This window comes from Hemicordylus capensis, chromosome 4 (genome assembly GCF_027244095.1).
Source record: "Hemicordylus capensis ecotype Gifberg chromosome 4, rHemCap1.1.pri, whole genome shotgun sequence".
NCBI classification, from domain to species: Eukaryota; Metazoa; Chordata; class Lepidosauria; order Squamata; family Cordylidae; genus Hemicordylus; species Hemicordylus capensis.
Genome location: NC_069660.1, coordinates 66,477,994 through 66,504,637, shown reverse-complemented (window position 1 = coordinate 66,504,637; position 26,644 = coordinate 66,477,994). Strand labels below are relative to the sequence as shown.

The following is a 26,644-nucleotide window of genomic DNA, read 5'->3' as shown; positions in this document are numbered from 1 at the left end:
CCACTTCTTTGGAACTTTGTATTGAAGACTTTTCTTTTACGCCAGGCTTTTGCCCTGTAGTTTACTTCATTTGTTTTTGTTAGTTACTTTAGTTTTTAATTTAGAATGTAATTTTTAATGTTTCCTTTTTGCATGTTTTTGTGCACCACCTGGAGTCTTTGGAGTGGGCAGTATATTAAATGTTTCTAATAAATAAATAAATAAATCTAAGCTAGTGGCTGGCCTTCATTACACCCTGTAGCAACTTCCTTATTAATTATAATGCATTGTGTGAAATGATACTTCTGTTTATCTGTTCTGAACCTATTGCCAATCAATTTAGTGGTGACCAAATTCTAGTATTACAAAAGCAGGGGGTGGGTGGGGTAGAATCCATACTGTCCATATATTCATAATTTTATAGACAGACATTGTATCCTTTCCCCTCCCATGTAAACTTCTTTCTCGACTAGAAGCCCACAGGCTTTATTATTGTTTTTCAAAGCATGTGGGATCCAGAAGCAAACTTGAATTTCAGTTTTGATTGCACATTATACATATTGAGCACCAATTGATATAACCTTCACATGCAACAATTTCCTTTATTCCAACCACAAACTTGCCTTGTGAGTCATTCCCCTTTTTCTGCTGCATCAGTCTCTCATGCCACATTCTTGACAGTTCTTCATGATAATGCATGTTCAGGCTAGTTTCACTAAGCCACAAAACAACGTTTTCCAATCATGGGAAAGGAAGGACATCATACTAAGAGCATCCAGAAAACAAACTGATTTCCTTCATCACCAATCAAACCTGCTTCCCCCTCCACACCTCTGCCAGGGGTGTATCTAGGGGTAGGGCAGGCAGGGCACGTGCCCTGGGTGCCACTTGAAGGGGGGCGCCATTTTGTAAAATTATTTTTTTAAAAAAAATGGCTGCCAAAAACAAAATGGCCACCGTGCATGCTCAAATGGCCTCTGTGAGGCCCTAGGTCTTGCCAGGCCTTGCAGAGGCCATTTGAGCATGCGCGGTGGCCATTTTGTTTTCAGTGGCCATTTTTTTAAAAAAGATTTTTAAAAATGACCACTGCACATGCTCAAATGGTCCCTGTGAGTCCCTAGAGGCCAGTGGGGGGAGGAGGAATCTTTGCCAAAAAAAACCCCCAAAAAACCCAGCCTTTAGGAAGCCCCCCGAAGGGGACTACAGGTAAAAAAATAATAATATATAATATAAGTCACTGTACACATATTCAGATTGGCACTATGTACAGAGAATCAGGGCTTGTGAATACTGAGCTGATGCTTATGAGCTAGGATTGTATTCATTTGCTCTTACTTTGGTTCTTGTGATAAGTGAGTTAAATGTGATGTCTTGCTAATATGGCTATTAATGGTTAATTTGCCTTTGAATCAGTGTGAAATCCTTAATATTAAGGCCCACTGGGAGTTTTTTGCTCTCTTTCTCTCATTTTAACTGTCTTTCTGAAAGACTAGAATATATTCCAAGCAGTGACACAGTTTACTCTGGATATCCTTTAATTATTTTCAGAGTATCTGGGAAAAATCAAATTCTCCATTTATTTTTAAAACTTATGTAATGGTGATGCTACAATGCATAGTAGAGAATTAGACAGGCACTTCTGTTTAGTTTTCCAAGTACACCTCCACATAGTATTTGGGTATTTCATGAGCTCCAGCATACTGAAATTTGTAGTTTTCCAGCATTTTTTGGTCTGGCTAAGTCCACTGCTAAAATAGTTTTTGAAAGAGTAAAAGATTAACGAGCCTGACTTGTATTTTTCAGCTGATATTATGGTAAAGTTATCTGAAAGACGGGTGTCAGATGCTTGGACAAGGGGCGCAATTTCAGTGCTTGCCCTAGGCACTATTTTCCCTAGATACGCCTCTGACCTCTGCTACATGTTTTTCCATGCCCCAACAGTTATGGGAATTCTTGCCAGTTACCTGAAGGTCTCTATGTATGTACCAGAAATGCCCCTCTCTTGTATGTGCTTAAGAAGGGTGGAGCTAAATTCTATAGGGGAAACTGCAGCTTCAGAGAGGGCGGCTCACATCTGGGATATAGCACATGCCTTGCAAGAAGGCCTCCCTGGCATTTCCATTTAAAACACCTTAGGTAGCAAAGCTCGGTAAGATCTCTATACAAGACCCTGGAGAGCTGCTGGATGGACTAATGGTCAGACTCCATACAAGGCAACTTCACGTGTTCAATGTAAATCTGCAAACATGCCAAGTCTGAGAAGGGATGAAAGCAAAAACTGGAACTAGACCTGGAGACTAATGATTTGAACTCTGTTCTGGCAGCTAAGCAACCCTCTTTCCCAAGAACAACATACAATTAAATAAAACAACAACTCTGTCCCTTTAGTTTAAGGTGACTTGTGATCACCAGGAGGTCATCTCATGAAACTGGAGGCCAGGAAATTTAGGACTAACAAAAGGCAGTACTTTTTTACACAGCACATAATTAATCTATGGAATTCTCTGCCATTGGATGTAGTGATGGCCACTAGCTTGGATGGCTCAAAAAGGGGCTTAGACAAATTCATGGAGGACAGGTCTATCAATGGCTACTAGTCTGGTGGCTATAGGCCACCTCCAGCCTCAGAGGCATGCCCTCACCTTTTGCCTGTGGCTTCCCAGAGGCATCAAGTGGGCTACTGTGTGAAACAGGATGCTGGACTAAGGCCTTGGGCCTGATCCAGCAGGGCTGTTCTTATGTGATTATTATTTTTAGCTACTGCATATTTTCTGCACAGACATTAACGTTTTGCATTTTTGATGTGTTTTGATCAGCTAAGATTATGTTTTCAACAGAGGTCACTGAAGGTTGTGTCCTGGTTCATGCCACACCATCATTCAGGCATGCACATTCTATACGCATGCCAAAATACCAGAGCCTAAGCTATGTAATTTTGAAGTCTATTGACAAAAAAGGCAAAAAGTGGGAGACAACATCAAAATGAGATCATGGAGATCAGACAAATGCACCATGTCATTTCATTGACATTCTCTGAAGGATGAATGTGAGCTTCAAAATTGCATTTGAAAATATTAATTAAGTAGTAAGGACCAGAACCACAATGTGCAACTCCATATGCATTAGGCTGGTTTCCATCCACTTAGTATTATCTGCAGTTTTCCTCTCTCTGCTGGCACAGAGTGCTGCAGTTAATCCTTGATCCCTAATAGGCAAAACCCAAGAGGGGCATTTCAGCAGCTATATCCGTTCCATGCAGAAGTGTATGGAAATGTCTTTCCAAATGATATCTCAGCAGCATTTTGTACTGGGCTGGTCTTCAGGGGTGAGCTTTATGGAATCTGTTAGGTAGTTTTCATATATCCCTTTGCTCTAAAAGAAAGAAAGAAACAGTTTAGGCCAAAATCCCAAAGCTCCTAAGCAGAACACAAAAATTACCTTGCTAGATCAGACCAGAACTCCATCTGGAAGAGCAGTTCAACAGACTTCAGCCACTTGGCCCTGGGAAAGGGAGGTGCACAAACCGTGGTTCGTGCACATCCCTACCCTGGGAAGCTCACAAGCAGGGCATAATGTTGTTAGTTACTCCATCTTCTTTGTCATCTGCATCTAGCAACCAGAGGGACGTTCTTCTGAACCACAAAGCTAGACATATGCAGCTTTCATTACCAACTCAAGTCTCTCTCGGATATCTACAAGCCTTTGAGGGGGGAAAGTCCTGAATAAACATCCAGTATCATCAGCTACACTTTAAGCTCTAGTAATGAAAGTCAAGGAGCACAGTGGAAAAATGAGACTATGACTAAATGTAAACTAATGACAATGGGTACAGTAACCAGCCTCAGAACTGACAATGAAGACAATGAAGTGGTGGATTGCTTCTGCCTTTTAGGATCGAACATCAACAGTAAAGGATCCAGTAGTCAAGAGATACACCACAGACTAGCACTTGGTAGGACTGCAATGAAATCCTTGGAAAGGATATTTAGATGCCGTGACCTCTCTATACCTACAACGATTAGAATTGTTCGGACAATGGTGTTCCCTGTGACATTCTATGGATGCAAAAGCTGGACTTTGGAGAAGCAAGATAGAAAAAGTATTGACGCTTGTGAACTTTGATGCTGGAGAAGACTTTTGAGGATACCATGAACAGCCAGGAAAACAAACAAATGGATCATAGAACAAATCAATCCAGAATTTTCACTCAAGGGACAAATTCACTCAGGCTCAAACTAGCATACTTTGGACACATTATGTGAAAACCCAGCTCCCTTGAGAAGTCCATAATGCTGGGGAAAGTTGGAGGAAAGAGAAGAAGAGGACAACCAGCAGCAAGGTGGATGGACTTGATTACAACAGCAATGAATGCACCACTAAGGTACCTTAAAGGCCAAGTTGAAGACAGATCATCCTGGAGAGAATCTATCTATGTGGTCGCTAAGAGTCGACACCAACTTGACGGCACTTAGCCAATCAATAAGACACCCATTCAAAGCGAAAACAAAGCAAAAGGAAAAGCAAAGTTTGCAAAGTTGCTTAATAGTGCATGAGTTAATTGGATAGGATGGTGCAGGAAAAGAGAAACCTGGCACTGCTTTGACATATTTTGACAATGGATCAAACAGGAACTTGACAACTAAAACTGGGAACGAATAGCCTTTGATTCACAGTTCTCTGCAACTCAGCCTGAGCAGATGGCAACACCTTGTGGTCGGAGACAGGAATATTACTCAACACTACACTTCAAGATCAGACTCCAACTTTTTTAAAAATAGGCAAACACCTTTAATGCATTCTTTTCTGTGTTTTTATGATTAGGACTTTCCTAACCAGTTTCATATTAATCCATTCTCACTTGTCTTGCAATGACATTTAATATGTATTTATAAAGTGACTAAAGTCTACCATCATATATTAGTGCTGATTCCTATCCAGCTCTTTATCATGGTCTCTGTTATGTGACCTGCAGCATTCCAAATATATTTGGAAACATGGGCACATTTTAATGATATATAGTTTTCATTCTATCTGCCTTAATTTTGGGAAAGACATGGAATCATGGGCTGAACGGCAGTCATGTTAGCTTGTATATTTTTGCCAGCAGGTTTAAAAATACACATCAGTCAACAAAAACTTTGTTCCACTGTCGATTTTTTTAAAATTACCACAAGAGGGTGCTATTTGCTTGTTGACTCTCTAACAATTGAAATATACAAAAGGGGAAAATATTTTCTTGATTTTAAAAGCAAACATATCACTTGTGTTTGCCATCTTCTGTTTGCAAAGCTGCAGCACCAAAGCTGCTGGCAAAACTGTGGGAAGGGGAAATTAGATTATGTATCCCATAATGATCAAAGTGTAGACTATCAGAGGTGGACGGACCACATGAGGTTGAGGAGTAACAGCTTTAAGATATTGCAGCAGACAGGCAGCTCCCAGCCATTTTTTGTATCAATGTTGTGTTCTTTGGTTTTAATGAGCTGTATTTTAGTGGATCGTGTATTGATTGTGCTATATTTTGTTAGACACCCTGAAGGCATTACACTCCATACGAGGAGGCAATTTATTTATTTATCATATTTTTATACTGCCTGATATATACATCTCTAGGTGGTGTACAAAATTTAAAACAAAATTTTAAAATCACCACAGATTAAAATACACGAAACAATTAAAACAGTTAGCATAAAACAATTATTAAAACAAATTATTAAAATTAATTCTAATTAAAAGCCTGTGAGAGCAGGCGAGTCTTGAGGATCTTCCTGAAAACAAACAGAGAAGAAGATGCTCTTATTTCAGCAGGGAGCATATTCCAAAGCCCTGGTGCAGCCACAGAGAAAGCCTGGTCCTGAGTTGCCACCAAACGAGCCGGTGGCAACTGTAACTGGACCTCTCCAGAAGATCGTAACAGGCAGCAGGGTTTATGCCAAAGGAGGTGCTCTCTTAAATAGCCTGGCCCCAAGCTGTTAAGGGCTTTATAGGTAATAACCAGCACTTTGTAATTCACCTGGAAACATATTGGCAGCCAGTGCAATTCCCTCAAAGCCAGTCTTATGTGGTCCTTTTGAGTTGTCCCAGAGACCAATCTGGCTTCTGCATTCTGTACCAATTCTACAGAACTACACACAGAATTCTGGACTACATACAAGGGCAGCCCCACGTAGAGTGCATTACAGTAGTCAAGCCTGGAGGTTACCAGCATATGTACCACTGTTTTAAGGTCATTTACCTCCAGAAATGGACATAGCTGTTGTATCAGCTGAAGCTGATAAAAAGCGCTCCTGGCCACTGCCTCAACCTTAGAAATTACAGGGAGAGCTTTGGGTCCAGGAACCCTCCCAAGCTGACCGACCTGACCTTTCAGGGAGAGTGTAACCCCATTCAGAACAGGCAGATCTAAACCATCTCTCATGTCCCAACCCCCCACAGTCAGTATCTCCGTCTTATTTGGATTCAACTTCTGTTGAATGAGCTCATCCAGCCTCTTACGGCCTCCAAGCAGGCATTTAGAGAAGATATTAAGCGAAATCCAGCATCTGTCTGTCAGAAGCATGCTGTACATCTCTGCAAAGACCTGAACAGACTTTCAATCACAATCACTGAAATAAGAAACCTAAATCAGAGTTTGTTTCCCACCTCTCCTTCTTTAGCTTGCTCCTTAAAAGAGACACATTAACAGTCAGTACAATGTTTATTCTAAACTGTCAAAAGCTTCAAGCAGGTGTCATGTTATTTTTAAAGTGTACACATAATACACATTTTAAAAAATAGACAACAGAAGAGTTCAGGAAAGAGTCTGGATCACTAACCACCAAGATGCAACACAGTGTTTAGAATTCAGGTGGGGGTTTGGTTTTAAGCATATTTAAATGGCACTAGAATGGTGCCAGCGTCTTGCTGCCAGGAGTCACTGCTCCTGTTCTGAATGGCACCTGCTGAGAGATGTTGGATTAGGAACTACAAAACCCTCCCCATTTTGATTCTTTGGCTCTCATTTTTATTGTGAACCCGTGTCTGGTGCCAGTTCTGGTCTGGATGAGCGTGACTAAGCTGAAACTTAATCCAGACATTCATTCATTCATTCATTCATTCATTTTTACATTTATATCCTGCTCTTCCTCCAAGGAGCTCAGAGCAGTGTACATTGTTATTTTTTTATCCTCACAACAACCCTGTGAGGTAGGTTAGGCTGAGAGATACATGACTGGCCCAGAGTCACCCAGTGAGTTTTGTGGTTGAATGGGGACTCAAACTCAGGTCTTCCTGGTCCTAGTCCAACACTCTAACCACTACACTATGCTGCTTCTCATGAAAGAGGTGTAGTTGGTTGATAGTTCCCCCAATCCAGTGGAGATACCCAGCCTGTGCTGGATGAGCACAGGTGCAGGGGAATCCCACAATCCCACTGGTGCGGGGGAAAGGATATGTAGTCAGAGTACTCCTGTACCTGGCATTATCCTTAGATGTCCAGGCGACATTTGTGATCAGGAGTGTCTTCTACCAGCTTTGGTTGTTTTGCTAGCTATGGCCTTACCAGGAGAAGTTTGAGCCAACATCAGTAACTCCCACGCTGGCCACATCCAGATTAATGGCTGTAATGTTAACCCCTGCTAACTTGGCAAAGAGGAGCCTTTTAACATGGTGATTCTCTTTATTTAGCAGGGGGAAAGTAACTGGCCCTATCCACCTCCAGCACAGTACCTCCAGTGACTGTTGCAGGTGTCTATCTTATGTTTCTTTTTAGATTGTGAGCCCTTTGGGAACAGGAATCCATCTTATTTATTTATTATCTCTCTGTGTAAACTGCCCTGAGCCATTTTTGGAAGGGCAGTATAGAAATTGAATAAATTAATAATAATAATAATAATAATAATAATAATAATAATAATAATAATGTGTTCTACATGGAGCTGTTTTGAAAATGGTTTAGAAACTTTGGTGCAAATTACAGCTTCCAGGATGCTGATGGGAGCAAGATATGCTGCACATATTATACCTATTTTATACCAGATAACATTGGTTGCCTATTTGTTTCCAGACTCAATTCAAAGTGCTTTGTAGCTCTGCATAGCCTGGGACCAGGTTACAAACCTCTCCAGGAATTACTATTGGCATCTCAGGCCACACTTACTAGTTACCTCTTACTTGGATTTGTTTGGCAGGTACCAGACACAGGGCCTTTTCTTCGTTGGTGCTGTAACTGTGGAGCACCATTTATTTATATACCACCCAAAATGTATGTCTCTGGGTAGTTTACAATAAAACAATGCAACAATTGTTGCATAGTTTAGAATAAAACAATACAAATTAAAACAAAATTTAAAACGTTAAAACATTAAAATAATTTAAAATGTTAAAAAATGTTAAAAACTGTAAATCTAATTAAAAGCCTATGTGAACAATGTGTCTTAACTGTCTTTTAAAAAGTTGTCAGAGATGGGGAGGCTCTTTTTTCCAAGACTGGCTTTCACATGCGCAGCAGGCCTGGTGGGTCAAAACACCAGCGTTGCTTTGCGCAACATGTTGGTCACCATTTCTTATGGGCAGCACAGATACGTACCCTTGATAGCGCTTGCTTTGCCAGGGTCTCAAAGGCATGTACTACATTGATATCATTCTTGGCGCTAACTTCAAAATAAGTAATATCTTTTGCTTTGCACCAAGATGAAGCTGCCTCCTTGGACACCTGAAATACAAAAATAGAAGGAATTTTTAGATCTCAATCCAGTGACATAGGAACTTTCCAAATGAGTGACCCTTTCCTGGGAGGCAGAAATATTTCCATAGTCATAAAATGCTTTTTACAGATCCCACACAAATCTGCCCGAAAACTATGATCACCGTTGGAGGCCCTGCTCAGAATGCCCCTAATTTCTGATGTAAGTTTGATAGCAATAAAGAGCAGTAAAAATAACCTCATCCAGAACAGGAATACCCAGCACCAAATCCCCTGATGACCTCACCCAGCAGTTTCACATAGATATCAAAAAGCATTGGTGATAAAATGGAGCCCTGAGGGACTCCATATAGCAGCTCCCATTTTGAAGAGCAACTCTACCCGAGTCATAGGAGTGGAACCACTCTCCTATCCCCAGATTCCTCAGGTGATCTAGAAGTGTACCATGTATCCCATGTATCGAAACCACCAAGAGATCCAAAAGAACCAGCAGAGTCACACTGTCAATTCCCTTGTGAAGGTCATCTGTCAGGTCAACCAAGGCCATCTCAAGCCCAAAGCTTGCCCTAAAGCCAGTTTGAAATGGGTCTAGATAATCAAGACTGCTTGGAGCTGGTCAGCTACCACCCTCTCAATCATCTTACCCAAGCATGGGAGCTTGGAGACTGGCTTATAATAATCCATTATCAGAGGCTTCTTAAGAAAAGGCCTAACCATTGCCTCCTTCAAACAAGGTAGCATGCTGCCCTCCCTGGTATCAATGATATCAATTAGGCTAGCTCCAACAACCTCCCTGCAAGATGAAATCAGCCATGTTGGGCAAGGATCTAAAGAACAGGTGGTAGGCCATACAGCTCCAAGCAGCTTTCCCACATCCTCAGGAGTCACAAACTGAAACTTCTAGTTCAACACTTTTAGCTCAGGTTTCAAACCAGGGCTCCCCGTAGGTGAAGCACTGGGATTGGAAGTGATCTCGTCGCTGTACATGACCAGCCCTACCCGGGGTAGCCCTGTTCTACCTGGGTAGAGCTGGTCGTGTGAATGAGCTCAATATTTTAAAACTTATTTATATCCCTCTTCTACTAATTACTGAGATAGCAAACAGTAAAGTGACAGAAATTAAAACAATCACAACAACCTAAATGGACAAGTAATGACAAAGTAAATACAGCAGCATCAAGTTACATTAAAGGATGAGAACAGCAGTGACTTCAACATCTTTCTGAAGTTCATCAGGGATAGGACCTTGCAAATGGAGAGGGGAAGGCTACTGCAAATGCAAGATGCCACAACCAAAAAGAAACCAGAAAGAATAGGTTCCAGTTGTGATTTATTTGACAACTCTGCCTGTTCCTTATTATTTATTTATTTGATTTTTATACCGCCCTTCCGAAATGGCTCAGGGCGGTTTACAATTAAAACAGAGATACAAATATAAATACCAGTTTAAAACATCTTAAAAAACAATTAAACTAACAAAACAATTAAAACCCTGAAAACCAGGTTAACATTAAAAGAATTAAAACTGATTAAAAACCCTGAAAGGCTAGGCCAAACAGATGGGTTTTAAGGGCTCTCTTGAAGGTTCATAAGGAATCAAGATTATGAATTTCTGCCGGGAGTGCATTCCACAGTCCAGGAGCAGCTGCAGAGAAGGCCCGCCTCTGAGTCGCCACCAAACGAACCGGTGACAACTGGATATGGACCTCCCCAGATGACCTTAACGTGCGGTGGGGATCATGTAAAAGAAGGCGCTCTCTAAGATATCTTGGACCCAAGCCGTTCAGGGCTTTAAAGGTAATAACCAGCACTTTGTATTTTGCACTTTGTATTTTGTGTAACTGTTTCAAAACAGGCATCATATGGTCTCTCCGGGTTGCCCCAGAGACCAATCTGGCTGCCGCATTCTGAACTAACTGAAGTTTCCGGACTACGTACAAAGGCAGCCCCACGTAGAGCGCATTGTCAAGCCGGGAGGTTACCAGCTCATGAACCACTGTTTTGAGGTCATCTTCTTCGAGGAATGGGCGCAGCTGTCGAATCAGCCAAAGCTGATAGAAAGCACTCCTGGCCATGGCCTCAACCTGAGATACCAAGGTGAGGCCTGGGTCGAATAATCTGAAGACAGTGGTATACCAGTTTGTAATCTCCAGATTGGACTACTGAAATGCGCTCTATGTAGGACTGCCTTTGTACACAGTTCAGAAACTTCACTTAGCCCAAAATGAGGCAACCAGACTGGTCTCTGGGGTATCCTGGAGAGACCACATTATGTTTGTTCTTAAACAATTGCACTGGCTACCGATATGTTTCCAGGCAAAGTACAAAGTGCTGGTCATTACCTTTAGAGCCCTGAATGGCTAAGGTCCGAGTTACCTGTGAGAGTGCCTTTCTCTACAAGATCCCTCTGCTCATTAAGATCAAAAGTAGGGGTCCGTCTTCAGGTGCCACCAGTTCATCTAGTGGCAACCTGGGATTGGGCCTTCTCAGTTGTTGCTCCTATGATGCAGAACACACTCCCCATGGATATAAGAGGATTATCTTTTTGGAGGCCTTCAGGAGAGCCTTAAAGAACCATCATTTTAGCCTGGCTTTTAATAATATCTAGTTTTAATTTTAATGAGTTTTAATCTGGTTTAATTATTTTTTGTTTTAACTGCTTTGTTATGGGGTTTTGATTTTAATGTAAACCAGCCTGAGCCATTCCTTCCTTCCACCCCAGCCCTCCTTAGCCTGACAGGAATTGGTTGTGTGAACCTTTCAATTTAAAAAAAAAAAATCTAAGCAAGTAGTTCTATAGCATGAAGAATACTCCTCTCAAATCTGCAGAGTTCTGATTTGCAGAGTTCTCAAATAAACCTAGAGCTCTTACACCCCGCACACCGCCCCAGAGTGCTGACTCCAACTATGCTTTTGGCTCCGTGCGGGGAATTAGCTTGGCTGGAGGGAGCAGTTTGGCTTCAGTATCAATTTGAGCAAGTTTTGCATTTTGGAAAAGGACAAGAATACAGTTTAAAAGTTTTATTAAGGATAAAAGGGGTACAGGAAGGCAAAAGTTCAATTGGGTAAGGCAATAACTTAACTAATATATTTGAGGCAATAATATAGCTGGTGCTATTTAGCTTAAAGTCCTAATTATGGAACAATCAGCTTGGCTAAGGGGCTTAGACCAAAGCCTGGCTTGAGGTTTGCCGTGGAAAGTCCTTGGAAGTGGGGAGAAAAAGCAGAAAAGGGGAGCGAGGAGACTTAGAGTGGCAAAAGGTTCATTTTACCTATCCTTAGTCCAGTGATGTGCTCAATGCACTTGCAAGTCTCCATGAAGGAAAAAGGTAGAAAGGCAGGGAGAAGAAAGGGCGAGGAGCAAAGGGCTACCACTCGAAAGCAGAACCAGCAGGATAAAGATCCATACGGATTCTGAGGCCATGAGGCTTGGCCAGGAGTACATATGCTCAAAAACATGCCCGGAGGCAATTCATAAGTCATGCCTCCTCCCTGAAGCGGCAGAAACTCAGGTAGAACAATGAAGTTCATAGTTACGTGAAAAAGTCAGTCTTGGGTGTGACTTGTCAAACAAAATGCAAGAGTGGCTTGTGGAAGTGCACATGTAGATGTGAATAGCTGGACAAAGCTTATCTTGAGACGGAGATGCCACTCCAGGTGCAAAGATATGGGAATTGAGATTTTAATGGGCTGCTTCTGCTCTGGTCATTGATAGCCACTTAAGCTGTTGGAAAATGCTGCTCTTATCAGGATTGCTGCAAACAGTGCCAGCAATACTATCCTTCCCCCACCCCCCACCCAACCCACCCCCCTTTTTCATTTTGGCAAAAAGGGAGTATTTTATTGTCTTGAGGTGTAGCTTTGAGTTGAGTCTGCTTGTTGGATGATTGCCTTCTCTTCTGATAGAGATAGATAGATAGATAGATAGATAGATAGATAGGTAGGTAGGTAGGTAGGTAGGTTGGGGATGGCCCCTGCAGTCTTAGCTATTGCCCCATGTCTTGCTCCCGTCAAGCGACACGCTTTGCCAAATATGGGCAGGTAGAGTTCATGATCCCATGAACTGAGGTATCCAAAATGGAGACTGTGAGTCCACAGTTCCAACTGCATAGAGGGGTGCTCCTTGTGTTACCCCGGAATAGAGCTGTCCAGCAACAACATCTTCCTCTCTCTCATGCCACCTTCTCTTACCTGTCGGTTCCTAAGATCAATTTTATTCCCCAGCACAACCATAGGGAAGTCTTGCTCCACAGGGATGACTCTCTGAAGAAAATCTTCCCTCCAGTCATCCAAAGACTCAAAGGAATCCATGTCCGTGACATCAAAGGCCAGCACGCAGCCATCAGAACCTTTGTAGAATGTTGAAACTACAGACCGGAATCGCTCCTGTCCTCCAGTGTCCCAAATCTAAAGATGGAGGAGCATATGTACATTAGGATTAGTAACATCAGAACATCAGAACTACAAGTATGGTTCTATCATCTTATATGGTCCTTATAGCTCCAACTAAGGGCTTAACCACATTATCAACTGTATATACCGTTTCTCAAGAAGTCTCCCTGAATATGAACAAATGAAGCTGCTTTATACTGACCCATCTAGCTCATTATACTCTGCACCAATTGGCAGCAGATCTCCAGGGCTTCAGACAGGAGTGTGTCGGGACCCTTCCAGGTGCCCGAACTGTTTCACCCATTGCAACCTACAAGTGAACAGAACCATCTTTGGACTTTAAGGCTTAACAGGGACTCTGAAAACTTTGCGGGGAACTGTGGGAAACAGATGAGCTGAGAAAGCTGACTGTCATCGTAAATACTTCTTTGACTGCCTAACTGTCTCCGGGCCATCTGGCCATTTTCTCATTTTTGGTATGTTTATTGCCCTTAGATGTGCATCAGAATAGCCTTGCTAGCTCCTTAGTTCCTAGAATCCACTCCCTCCCCTTTCTTCCCCAGGAATTGATCAAAAGATCACTCTTAACGGGACATGTCAGGGGTTTGTTTTTGGAGGATGCTGCAATTTGCACTCTGAGACTAACAGATTTACACCACAAGATAGACTATTAGCAAACACATCTGTTGCCCATGATAAGACTTGTGTATTAAAAGTGTCATTGATGCAAATGTGGAATCCAAGCTGTGGAGCCTCCCACAACAGCAGTGGAAATATGAGGTAATTTTCAATGAGTTAAGATGGCGGCTGAGTTAAGATGGCGGCGGAGGCAGCTGCCTTTTAGAATCACTCTCTGATTTTAAGTTTTTATCGCCACTTTTAATGGCTTTAATTAAGGGGTTTTAGATTATTTGATGAACCCTCCCTGTTAGCTGACAGTTGGCTGTAATTATATTGCTGTGCTAACGCTGGATTCTTGAGATTTTTGCTTTTTCTCTCCCGGGCCGTTACAAGCTGCATTTTTCTTCTATCTGTGGCTGCGGTATAACTAACAAGATGGGAAGCAAAAACAAGAATAAGAAACGACCTCGTTCTTCACCGGACCAAGCAGATAAACAACAGAAAGGAAAAAAAACAACAGAAAATGGACAGTTTTATGACAACAAAGGACCTGGAAATGGTTACAAAGTCCTTTCCAATAAAAAACAACTTTGATCCTCTGGAAACTTTACAAAAACAGAAGGACGATTCGCTGGAAGAATGTCAAGGGGAGCCGCTACTGATGCCGGACTCCGTTGAGCCAGAACATCCAGCAGACTCTGAGCAAAGAGAATTTTGTAAGCTATTTGCAAATCACACTTTTATTACAATGGAAACACTTATTTCCCTTTTGGGCTCTCTGCAAAATATTGAATATAAGCTAGGGTTATTAGAGGAGTCAATGGGGAAGATATTAGAGGACTATAAAAGGAGAGACAGAACTACTCTAGTCCAAAGTAATTTGAACCAGAAGGAGGAACTGCCTTTAGCTAACCAGCAAATTCGAAATGCTGGACCCCGTTTGGAAACGAAAAATCCCAGGGTGCTACAATCTAAAAACATTGTGCTCTGTATTGATTGGGGGAGCCCAAGAAGATTTTTATGGCAGGATAGGCAGGGGGTTCTGGCAGCCCTGAGAACACTTCTCAATGTCCCTCTCTCATCTGCTGAGGTGAACTCTGTGTATTGGCTCCCTTGCTGTAGTTTTTACAAAAGGATAATGATCAAGTTTAATACACCTGGAGTTCCAACAAAACTTACGTACAGGTCCAGACAGTTAAATGCCTGTGGGATTTTCCCAATTAGAGTCTTCGCTGACTCAGAGCCTGTCCCTCTGTTCCCTGGCATACAAGAGGTTAAGGTCAAATCAGCACCTGTTGCTGCAAATTCTGACCTTGGACATTCCGTAGACCATACAGCAAGGGCTGGGCTCCTGGCCAAAAGGAGTTTGGCAGAAGGCCCAGGCTTACTGCCTGAGAGCTGGAGAAAGATAAAGAAAAGTAACAAAAAGCAAAGCCCTGTCTCACTTAGACATGCAGGTAATATAAAGGACATACTTGCAGCATATAGAGGAATCAAGAAAGATTGGGGGCTGGAAGCGAATACTTCAGAAATCCCTCCTGGCTCTCCCAGGATTCAACGCGTGGCAGACACCATGGTGAACCGAGTAAGTCCAAAGAACACTAATGACTGCCTACAGTTCTCCCACACAAGGGTGGAACCAACAGCTCCGTTCAAAATAAAGCCCCAAGTAACCAACAAAGTTGATAATCCCAGTGCTGACAAGGAGAGTAAGACAGGTGTAGTCCCAATAGAGGAAGATCTTGCTCTGGTACAACACAGTAATACACTTGCATTGGATCTACAGCTGGATGAGAACCCGACTCAGAAGCCTCCTTATTCCCTCAGCCTCCACTTATCAAACACTTCACTCCCTTGGGATTCCTGGATTGATGTATCAATCGATGATTCTCCGGCGCACTCATCTCGAATAGAGACATGTATACAAAATGATGCCCTTTGTGCGGAGGAGAGAACTCCAGTGGAACTGGAAATAGACTCAAAACCCCTGTTTGAGACATTAATTGCTCACCGCAATGAAGTCCCCCCCAAGTCATTGGCAGCAGAGATTGCAGAGACGGAAAATAGAACTCAGATCAGTCCATCTTATTCACCTATGGTGATGAACCTGACTGATCAGGGGGAAAAGTGACATTCACAGGCTAGCCATGCAACCCAAACCATAAAATTACTTTCATGGAATGTCGGCGGTTGGCTACAAAAGGATCAGGACCCCGAGCTATTTGCCTTTATTGCTAAACACGAGGTGTTCCTCCTACAAGAGACCTGGAGGACTGACAACTTCGATGTTCCCAATTATAAAGATTTTTTGGCTCCTGCTTCCCGGAGCACCAAAGGAGGCAGAAACATGGGGGGGCTTGCAATAGGTATCTCCTATGGGCTAAGAGCAGAAACCTTGGCTCTTCCTTGTTGCTCTAATATCGCGATGGCAGTCCTGCTTCGCACACATGAAACACAAATTATTATTGTCAATCTGTATATGCCTATTTCACGTCTCAGAATACATAGTAAGTCCCACTGGGGTGACTTGGAAAGATACCTCATGCAGCTGATGATGGACTATCCGAGGGCAGCAATAATGATAGGGGGCGACTGTAATGCCAGAATCAATGCGCTTGAAGACTCAGGTATTGGGGATATGCCCCACTTGACACCAGAAGATTCACCTCTTGCATCAACGCGTATCCTGCTAGACCAGGGCAGTAACTTTACTGGCAGGCTGCTGATACAGCTGGCTAACAAACTAGATCTCCATATTCTTAATGGAGCTGTCAATGGAGACTGCCCTGGCCAATTTACCTTTTTTCTCAGTACAAAACGCTCGATAATAGATTATGTCATGGTATCTAGAGCGCTGATAGACAAAATAATAGAGCTGAAGGTTATCCCAAGACCAGAGAATGACCATTTCCCTCTGAGGGTCACTTGCCGGCTAACCAATGAGGGGGTCATAGAACCCTCACTCAACCGCAGGGATGACCCAGAGACGAAACCCCCTGTTTTGGCCCAGAGAATTAAGTGGTCCCCAGAGTTGGAGGCTAGACTCACGAGCTGGTGTTATTCAGAAGTGGGGATGGAGGAGCATAAAAAAATAACCCTAGTTTGCATTAAACGGTGTGAAGAACCTGCCCCCGAAGGGGTGTTGGTGTCTCAGACTGAAGTGATTGTCAATTACGAAGCCTTGATTTCCCTACTTATCCCTTTTCTGGTCAGAGGCACTCAAGCCAGGGTCAGGGCCGCCTCACACATATCTTATAACAAACCCTGGTTTGACCAGGACTGTAAAAAGGCGAAAAAAGTACTGTTACAACTCTCGGCTGACCGCAAAATAAATAATACCTTATCTCTAGACACGAAATTCAAACAATATAAGGGAAGTTACAAGTCTCTGATTAAAGCCAAAAAGGAGGCCCTGAAAGAAAGACAATGGTCAGAACTTATAACGGCCCTTAATAAAAAGGATGAAGCCAGTTTTTGGCGCTTAGTATCCGGGGTTAATTCGTTCCCTAGACAAATTCCAGTGCCAGAGGAAAGATGGGTAAATCATTTCACCAAAATCTATGCTGCCCCACAAGCACACTTAACCTTTCCATCTCGGCCCAGCATCCCCCCGGAGGAATTGCCTGTATGGCCTCCAGTTACCACTGAAGAAGTGGAGAATCTGATTGGACAGCTAAAGAGAGGCAAATCTCCAGGTAAAGACTACATTCCCCCCGATTTCTTAAGGGCCAATGTTAGCTGGTGGGCTCCGCTCTTAGCCTCCATATTCACTCATATAGACCGAACAACAAATATGCCCAATGGCTGGGGACAGGCAATTGTCGTTCCAATTCATTAAAAAGGCCCGTCTGATGATCCGTCGAATTATAGACCCATAAGTCTATTAAGCGTAATTGGTAAGCTATACGCTAAACATCTAAACTCAAAATTGTTGGACTGGATGGAGAAAGAAAACATCCTAGAACAAGAACAAGCGGGGTTTAGAAAAGGAAGATCTGTGATGGATCACTGTTTGGTCCTCCAGAGTTTAATAGAGAAATACGTTGAGGGCAGAAAGGCGCCGTTATATGTCGCCTTTATAGACTTTAAGAGTGCCTTTGACTCAATATCCAGGGATGCTCTGTGGGAGAAATTTGCAAACTCTTCTATCGACAAGAGATTGCTATCTCTAATATATAAACTCTACGAGAACACGAGTCTGAGAGTAAAATGTGACCACAATGGCCAATTATCCAGAGATCCCTGTAGAAAGGGGGGTCCGGCAGGGATGCATACTAGCCCCAGCTCTTTTCAATTTCTATGTAAATGGTCTAATCACCCGTCTACGGCAAGTTGAAACTCACGCGCCAAAGATAGGGGACAGGTGTTTACCTATCCTGATGTATGCAGATGACACAGCCTTATTGTCACAGACCAGAGTTGGTCTAAAAAGAGCGTTAGAATGCTTGAGTTTGTTCTGCAATGAGGAATTTCTGGAAATTAACTACACCAAAACTAAAATCGTGAGATTTGCAAAGAAGCAACGGGTTTTTAGATGGTTCATAGCTGGTGCCAGAGTGGAGCAGGTGAAGTCTTACAGATACCTGGGGGTGGTGTTCCAGTTTAATGGTGGTACCTCTACGCACACCAGTGCCGCTAAATTGAATGCCACTCGATCTTCCATGGCAATCAGGAAATTTTTCTGGGCACAAGGTGGTGGCTATATTCCGGCAGCTAATAAAGCCTTTCAGGCTAAAGTGATACCTCAGCTGCTATATGGGATTCAGGTTAGACCACCAAAAGACTTACAAGCTTTAGAAAAAGTACAATCGGGCTTTCTGAGATCACTATTGGGGGGTACCAAAATGTGTCCCGAACTCCTTAATACAGCTGGAGATTGGGCTATGGAAATTGGAGACCAGGGCCTGGCTGCTCATAATCCTGTATTGGATTAAGACTTATCTTCACCCGGCAGGACTTATACCTCATCTCCTAGCCGCTACCCCACAACCCCGTTGGTATATGATGGTTGAGGAAAGACTCCGGAAGATGGGCTTCTGCCCAGTACAATTGTTAGAACAGGGCGAGTCAACAGCAAGATCCCTAGTCAAACAAAGGCTTAGGGACATAAATTTCCAGGAGGAAAGGGCCTCCGTAAATAGGCCGCTACAATTCCTAAGCACTAAGAAAGACTGGGTCACAGCCTCTTATTTCTATACAATCTATTCACCAAAGCTGCGCTGGGCGTTTACAAGAGCTCGCTTGAATGCTTTACCCTCAGCGATGCTAGTAGGGAAATTTGAGAGAAAACCCTATGAGGAGAGACTATGCCTTTGCGGAGCTGCTCCTGAAACACTGACGCATTTACTGTTACACTGCCCACTTTATACAGATGAAAGAGATTTATTTTTATCTCAGTATCTGAAAGATCTCCAAAGCCACTCAGTGGAGACAATTCTTATATGCTTATTAGAAGACAGGGACCCAACAATATCCCTGGCGGTTGCTAAATTTTGTTACACATTGACCAAACTAAGAGAAGCTAGAGCACAGCAATCGGTTACTGTCAAAGATTCCTGATTTTATAAATTTGATGACATTTTAGACTTTGTCTCCATTATTTTCTTTTTACTGTGTATATTCTGTGTATATTGATGTTTGATCTAAGATCGTAAATAAACAACTAACTAACAATTAATTATAACATGTTAATAGAAGAAAAACTGTACAAAATGGGAGCAACTGAAAGTATAGAAGAAGGAGTTCAGACAACCTCTGGGTGGAGATCCATGGGAAGTGTTAGTCTACTCACTTTTTACCAAGCCATGGACTTTCAGGAGCACCCAGCGCCCTTATTTTGGAACTACATACTTAAAGCTTCCACCAGCTGACCGCTGTCTGCCTCTGGTGTGATCTGCAAAATGAACTCTGCTATAATCTATCCTCCACCCCACACAGTCCTAGTTCTGGGTAGCTAGACTTGTTTGCTTGCTATAATTGCCTTTTATACACTTTTCTGTTTCTTGCATTTCTCTCTGCAATAGCCCCAACACAAATATGATGACGCCGTGCAAGACTCTGGGTGTTTATGCTGAGTGTGCTACAGAGCATGTGCCTGTGCCTGTGCAGACTGCCCTAGGAGGCCTGGAGCACAAAAGCAGCAACCACTACAGACATCTGTGGCTGGAGAACTTCCTTCCAGCCTTGTCTTAAACTCATGCTCCAGAAAGGAAAGACTCACCTTGCTGCCCTCTTGTCTGGTTTTGAGGAGAAGAAGAGAGACAGGAAAACATCCAGATCAGTGAAAGAAAAGTGGTGCCATGAGTGTGACTAAATATTAGATCTCAACTTGCTGGGTGTAAGGAGCAAGGCAGAGACTGAGAAGGACTTCCAGCCAGGGATGTCTGTAGGGAGTGGAACTGGTGCCCGTAAGTACAGATGGTATGTTATTAAGTACATCATCTAAAAACTGACCCCAGTTTAGAACTTTGTTTGGCAGGCTTGGAGAACTAACTCTGGAAAGGACTGCAGAAGCCCCAAAGCTTGTAAAATCTTGTTCCCGAATGAGAAAAATTTCTCATTCATGCCCGTGACTTAGATCTAGACTTTTACAGTGCTTATTTTTCATGAGCAGCAACCATTTTCTTATCTCTACAGGTCTGAAACAGAAAAGATAAGAACACTAATGTAAAAATCAGGTCAACGTCACCAGGGTCATGCCCTGGGAGGAACAACATCAGAAACCTGGTGATCTAGAGCCAATTGTGATATACTTCATATCAGGGAATCAAGCCACTAAACCTTTGGATCAATTCCAGTTAAGGTTTATCAGTATTTTTTAATTCTCAAAATTTGGACACTAACTTTAAGAAGTAGCTGAATAACCGGTTCAGACACTTCAAACTGGTTCCACATTTCATGCGGAACAATATCAAACTTTTTTGCTTCCAGTGCAAAGGAGAGTCAAGTCACCGACTCCTGCATGGACATAGGTCAGGAGATCTGACACAACAGGATTAATCTCACCTGCAGTTTTAATGGAGTGTTGTCCACCACCACCATCTTAGTTAAGACACTGGCTCCCAGGGTGGTTCGATAGTCTTCATAAAATTGTTTGTGAACATACCGATGGAGGAGAGAAGTTTTCCCTACACTGGAATGAAGGAATAAATATATAGATTATTGATTTCCCTGCAGGATTTGTGGGAGGGGGGGATGCACTCCCTGGGGGCTGCAAATTTTAATGCAGTAGTGGCAGTAGTGGAGAAGATGCTTAACTGTTTCCCCACAAGTTGTTTTTACAATCAAAATATTCTCAGCTTTCCATCCATGGAGGAAAATATTGGAGTCTACTGGCATGTTATGGTTAACCGATGCAAGCTCTGGTATCTAGAATGTGACAGCTTTATATTCATTTTCAATCTTTAAGCATACAAAGAAAATAGAGAAAAACAAGTCCTAAGAAAATACATATTTTCTTACTGTCAAAACTTTAGATCATGACCAAAACACAGAGAGAAATGAATATAACATTTCGGGAGGTGAGCGGAAATCCTTACACAACATACAATTAATAAGAAGTAACCAGCCTCACTATTTCTCTGGCTGCAATCCCATTATCATGAAAATATTTTTGACAGTTTGAACCCAGCAATAGCATGGTACATTTTTGTCAACACCAGAAAGTGAAAATTCAGTTTCTCTGCAGGACTGGATAGCAACTAACTCTAGAAGGAGATGAACCAAGTACATAGGGTTGTCAGGTCCAGATGTCAAAAAAGTCGATATATCCATCGCCCCAAAAGTGGAAATAGAGGATGCTTTTCACACACACAAAATTCTCCAAAGAGTCTACACTTTGCATAAAATTTGAATGTGTTTATTGGTATTATATATACATATTTTGATAAAAATTGGATAATATGAGGATAAATACACCTCCCACTGTGAAGCTGATGACCAAGTGAGCTGTATGTCTGCTCAGTCTGAGATCTAGGTGCAGGCAGAGTTCTCAAGGCCCCTGTTTTCTGACCGTAAATTCATCTCCTGCTTAGGTTTACCACACAAACAGTCCTCTGTCCTCCCCACTGGGTCACCCAGCCTGATCTCTCCAGCCAGGCCAGCAACTTCACACAGGGCAGCCAGCTAGCTGCCAAGCCAGCCTCTTTGCATGCTGGCACAGTGATGCGTGCACGGTCTCCCACTCACTTGCTGTTCTCTATGACTACAAACATTTATATACAGAAGGTTTCACGGTGGTTTTCAAAGAAAAATAAATAATAAGATGCTCCCCTGTCTCCAAAGGGCTTACAATCCTGTCTCCAAAGGGCTTAAAAATTAACTAAAATAACACCAGCACCAGTCCATTGAAGGAATGTGTGGGGGTTGGATAGGGCCAGTTGCTGTCCCCATGATAAATAGAAGAGATTCAGCTGCACCTGCTGGTGCAGCTGCACCTGTCAGGCCTGCCTGTCTGAGATGGAAAAAGTTGTCTTTCTACCTGGCCAATCTAGTTAGTCTTAAAACTGACCAGATGTCAAAAACCTTAGCACTTACGTGGTCCTATTTGTGCTCTTAGGAGAGCTCCCAAAAACTGTACATGGGCACATTTTGGTGGGATAGGAGTCAGAACAGTCTTCGACGGAGAGTCTCGTGCAAGAAGAACCAAGAACCCTTCAGCATGCTGAAGGGCATGCTCTTGTGCCCAGGGGGCTCTTGTTCTGGCTTTGCTGCAGTGTGGGGATTTTTTTGATGGCTCAAGTTATGAGATGTAAATTAACTTTGTTGCCATAAACTTCCATTGTTTACATCAGCAAAAGCATGAAGTCCCCAAATATATGTTTGCCCATTAACAGTTATGTGGGAGCAGGAGCATTTGCAAGGGATTATCGGCAAATATGAGAAAGGCTTTTTAATTCTCCTCCATATCTTACCTGGCCTATTTCTGGGCTCTGAACTTGACTAAGGGGAAATAAAGAGGGGGAAGGATGGTCAGCAGGTAGAATGTATTGAAATTATATACCCCCAAAAAGGTTTAAAGCAAAAGTACTACAAGAAATACAGTTTTAAAAAATCCCCAACTGGTGCCTCAAATTTGTCGTGTGTAATGTGTAGCTTGGCAGAGGCGTAACGGGGGGAAACGGTGCCCAGGGCAAGCTCTGCCCTGAAATTGCGCCCTCCCCCTGCCTCCCCAGGCCCCCACATACCTGTGCTGGCGCCCCCCTGGCCGGAGTGAGCGTGGCGGTGGCAGCAGATCGCACGGCGGTGGCGGGAGTGAATGCGGCAGATCGTCGAATGCGGCTGTGGCGGATCGCCGACTCGTGCGGCGGTGGCGGGCGGCAGCGCTGGCGGATCGCTGAGTGCGGCAGCGGCAGGGGATCGCCGAGTGCAGGCAGCAGAGCGACGCCGAGGCCTAACGTCTGGCCTGGCATCGCTTCCCAACTGCGAGGTGCGCCTGCGCAGTTCATTCTATGAACTGCGCAGGCGCGCCTGTGCAGTTGGGAAGCAACGCCAGGCCAGACGGCAGGCCTCGGCGTCGCTCTGCTGCCTGCACTCGGCGATCCGCCGCCGCCCGCCACCGCCGCAGTTGGCGATCCGCCGGCACCGCCGCCCGCCACCGCCCGCCACACAAGTCGGCGATCCGCCACCGCCGCACTTGGCGATCCGCCGCCGCCGCGCGATCCGGGGGGGTGGGGTCGGGGGCATGCCACTTTTTGACGCCCCCCCACGTGACCCACCAGAGTGGCGCCCAGGGCACGTGCCCTGCCTGCCCCCCGATCGTTACGACCCTGTAGCTTGGGACAGGAAGCCATCTTCTTGTTTATTTTGCTGTGTAGAGTGTTTTGAGAACTTTTGTGTTGAAAAGCTGTATAGTGCTATAAGTGAAATTTGCACTCTAGATTTTTGTACACTTAGCAGTTGATGGTGGACAGTCCAGTGGAAATGGAATGCAATATTACCAAGCCTTTGCTAACTGAGCAAAAAGACACCTTTTTAAAGTGGCAACTCTCTTTATTGAGCAGGGGGTGAGGGGAAGCAACTGGCCCTATCCATACCCAGCACAGCATCCCTCCAGTGGCTGTTGCTGGTGTCTATCTTATATATCTATTTCTTGTTTACACAGTCAGACAGGTGTTATTGACTGGTTTGTTTTATCCAGACATCGAGTCCTTCCCAAGGACCTGGGATCGCTGAATTTTATTGTCCATTGTTATAGATATCGTCGCAGAATATAGGCTGTTCCCAGTAAAGCTGCTTTTTGTAATTGGCTGATGGTGATTTCTGTGGCCCCTATGGTGTTGAGGTGCTCTTCAAGGTCTTTTGGAACTGCACCCAATTTCTGACTGGGACTTTCCATACAACTTCAGATCGTCCATGTACAGCAGATGGTTGATTTTACTTGATGTTTTAGATGTTTGGTATCTGAGGCCTGTTTTGTTTAGTATTTGTGAAAGTGGGGTCATGGCGATTACAAACAACAGAGGGGATAGTGAGTCCCCTTGGAAAATGCCTCTTCTAATGCTAACCTGTCCAAGTGTCTCGCCATTGCTTGTTAACTGTGTATTATTATTATTATTATTATTAGCCCTTTGGAAACAGAGATCCATCTCCCCTGCCCCCATGTCAACTGCTCAAAAATTTAAAAAACTGAAAAAGCTTGGGTGAAGAGGTGGGTTTTCAAGTGCTTTTTAAAAATTGTCAGAGATGAGGAGGACCTTATGCTAGTGGTAATAGAAAAGGGAACTGTTGCCACTGTATTGGTATTCAAAGCTAGGTTCCTACCCTGCCTAATTTAAGTTAGCTTGTTCATAATAATACATAAATTCTCCCCATCCATTGAGTTTTGATGGATTGTTGAACGGGATTTCCACAAAATAATAATGTAGTCATGACTTAATTACGAATTTCTGCCGGGAGTGCATTCCATAGCCCAGGAGGGAGCAGCTACAGAGAAGGCCCGCCTCTGCGTCGCCACCAGATGAACCGGTGGCAACTGGAGACAGACCTCCTCAGATGACCTTAACGTGTGGTGGGGATCATTTGTAAATCAAATCAAATCAAATCATAAATAAATAAATAAAAGCAAAGACTGTTACTCACCCTGCAGCACCAATGATAATTATTTTCAAGTCCAAGTTCTTTTTTGAATTCATCCTGACTGGAAGTCTTCAAGCAGAGACTGGATGGCCATCTGTGAGGGAAGCTGTAGCAGTTTCTTGCACGGAGCAGAGGGTTGGACTACAATATCCCCTCCAACTCTAACAGTCTACAAATGGGGCCTAAAGGAAAGGGAAGACACACAGTTATTTACATCTCATATCATGAGCCATCAGGGCGCTTTCCAGATTAGACTCTGCAATGGAGTTACGTAGGATCTCAGAAGTGTGTTTTCACACTTCCTGCGTTGTGACACTGCAGTCCCTACACGGACAGCAGGGTGCCATTCAAATTGCCAATGCCTTGTCTCGAATTTAATCGCTGCGATATAGAGCTGGGACATTATATATCTGGTGTAAGGAAGCTGCTGTTTCTTCAAGTTGTTAGTTGCTGTGAGACTGCTCCTCCTGCTGCTTACGTTTTCAGTGCGACTTGCCTGAACGGAGGCATTTTGCTGCTGTTCCAGCAGCTAGTCTGGAAAGCTCCCAGGATGACAAAATCCCCACACCAAAGCAAAGCCAGAACAAGAACCTCCTGGGCACAAGAGCATGCCCTTCAGCATGCTGCTGCAAGTGGAGCACACTTGGTTCTTCTTGTACGAGACTCTCCATCGAAGACAGTTCTGACTCCTATCCCACCAAAATGCGCTCATTTACAGATTTTGGGAGTTCTCAACAGCACAGGTAGGACCATGTAAAGGCTAAGGTTGTTGATTTCTGGACAGTTCTATGACTAACTAGATTGGCCAGGTAGAAAGACAGCTTTCTTTTCCTAGCTGAGCCTCAATATTAAGCTATGAGGCTTGGTGTAAATAGCAGCTAAGGCAGATTTCACATTTGCCACTTAGCTTTTGTGGGGGACCTTTCCTGCTGTCAGTGTGAATGTGTGAAGGAAAGAACTGCAGTTTTCAATGCATTGTATCAGGTTTTTAGTTGATCGATGGCTATAGGAAGGTGAATCTAAGATCACATTTCAACTTCCCTGAGATTTGTGTGTCACCAGTGAACAGTGTGGTAACCACTCTGTTTTGTAGAAATCTGGGGGCAGGAGGAGAAAGCAGGGAGGAGAACTTGCAAGTTCATAGGAACATGTTGCAAAGCACCATGAAAACCAGCAGTACATGGATTTATGTCTGTACCTATTTCTGCAGTGAACAGCAATAGATGTGGGCACTACCACCCAATACACAATATTGCTATTTTGCAGATTTGTACTAGCTTTGCAACATGTTCTGAATCTGATCTTATATTCATTACCATTTCAAATCCAGCCCTGACTCGAGTAATCTAGACATGCCTTTGTACTCTATCAAGTGTTTTGAAAACTTAAGGTCCATTAAATGGACCTCTCTGCATTCCCCCCTGCACTCCCCCTGCAAATAATCCCCATATTTGTGCTGTACTTTCTACGGCAGTGAAAAGAGAAGGGACTGGGAGCATCTTCTACATAAAGCTGACAAGGAGAGCATTGTCACTAAAATGGCTCTGAACAAAACCTATTAGTGTTGCTGCTGCTACATGCAAGAGACAGCACCAAGAGGCATCATTTAGCCAGAGCTTTCCCTCTTGATGCGTCACTGCTACTGTCAAAACAGCTACACAATCTTGTCTCCATGGCCTGAACTACTATTTGCCTCTCACCCAAGGCTCTATTTTGTGACTTCGTCTTAAGTGAAACTATCACAGCAACAGCATTTATATTGCCCTAATAAAAAGAGGTCTCAGAGGTCACAGCTGAGGGACTCTTCCCCCTCCACTGTTCCCTCTAAGATGGATTCCCAGATATTGTTGACTACAACTCCCAGAATCCCCAGCTGCAGTGGCTTTTGCTTGG

At 43.5% G+C, this 26,644-nt stretch overlaps 1 protein-coding gene across 2 annotated transcripts in view; it reads right to left on the bottom strand.

Moving 5' to 3' along the window:
- Positions 1-1,496: 1,496 nt before the first annotated feature.
- Positions 1,497-26,644, bottom strand: part of RAB7B (RAB7B, member RAS oncogene family) — a 34,192-nt gene continuing 9,044 nt past the window's right edge. For both annotated transcript variants that reach the window (XM_053250473.1, XM_053250474.1), the window contains exons 2-6: positions 24,755-24,933; positions 20,681-20,807; positions 12,854-13,069; positions 8,546-8,671; positions 1,497-3,351 (exon numbers count right to left, since the gene is read on the bottom strand). In XM_053250473.1, the coding sequence (XP_053106448.1) occupies positions 3,271-3,351; positions 8,546-8,671; positions 12,854-13,069; positions 20,681-20,807; positions 24,755-24,807 (603 nt within the window). In that variant the 5' untranslated portion in view covers positions 24,808-24,933 and the 3' untranslated portion in view covers positions 1,497-3,270. The remainder of the gene's footprint in view (positions 3,352-8,545; positions 8,672-12,853; positions 13,070-20,680; positions 20,808-24,754; positions 24,934-26,644) is intronic.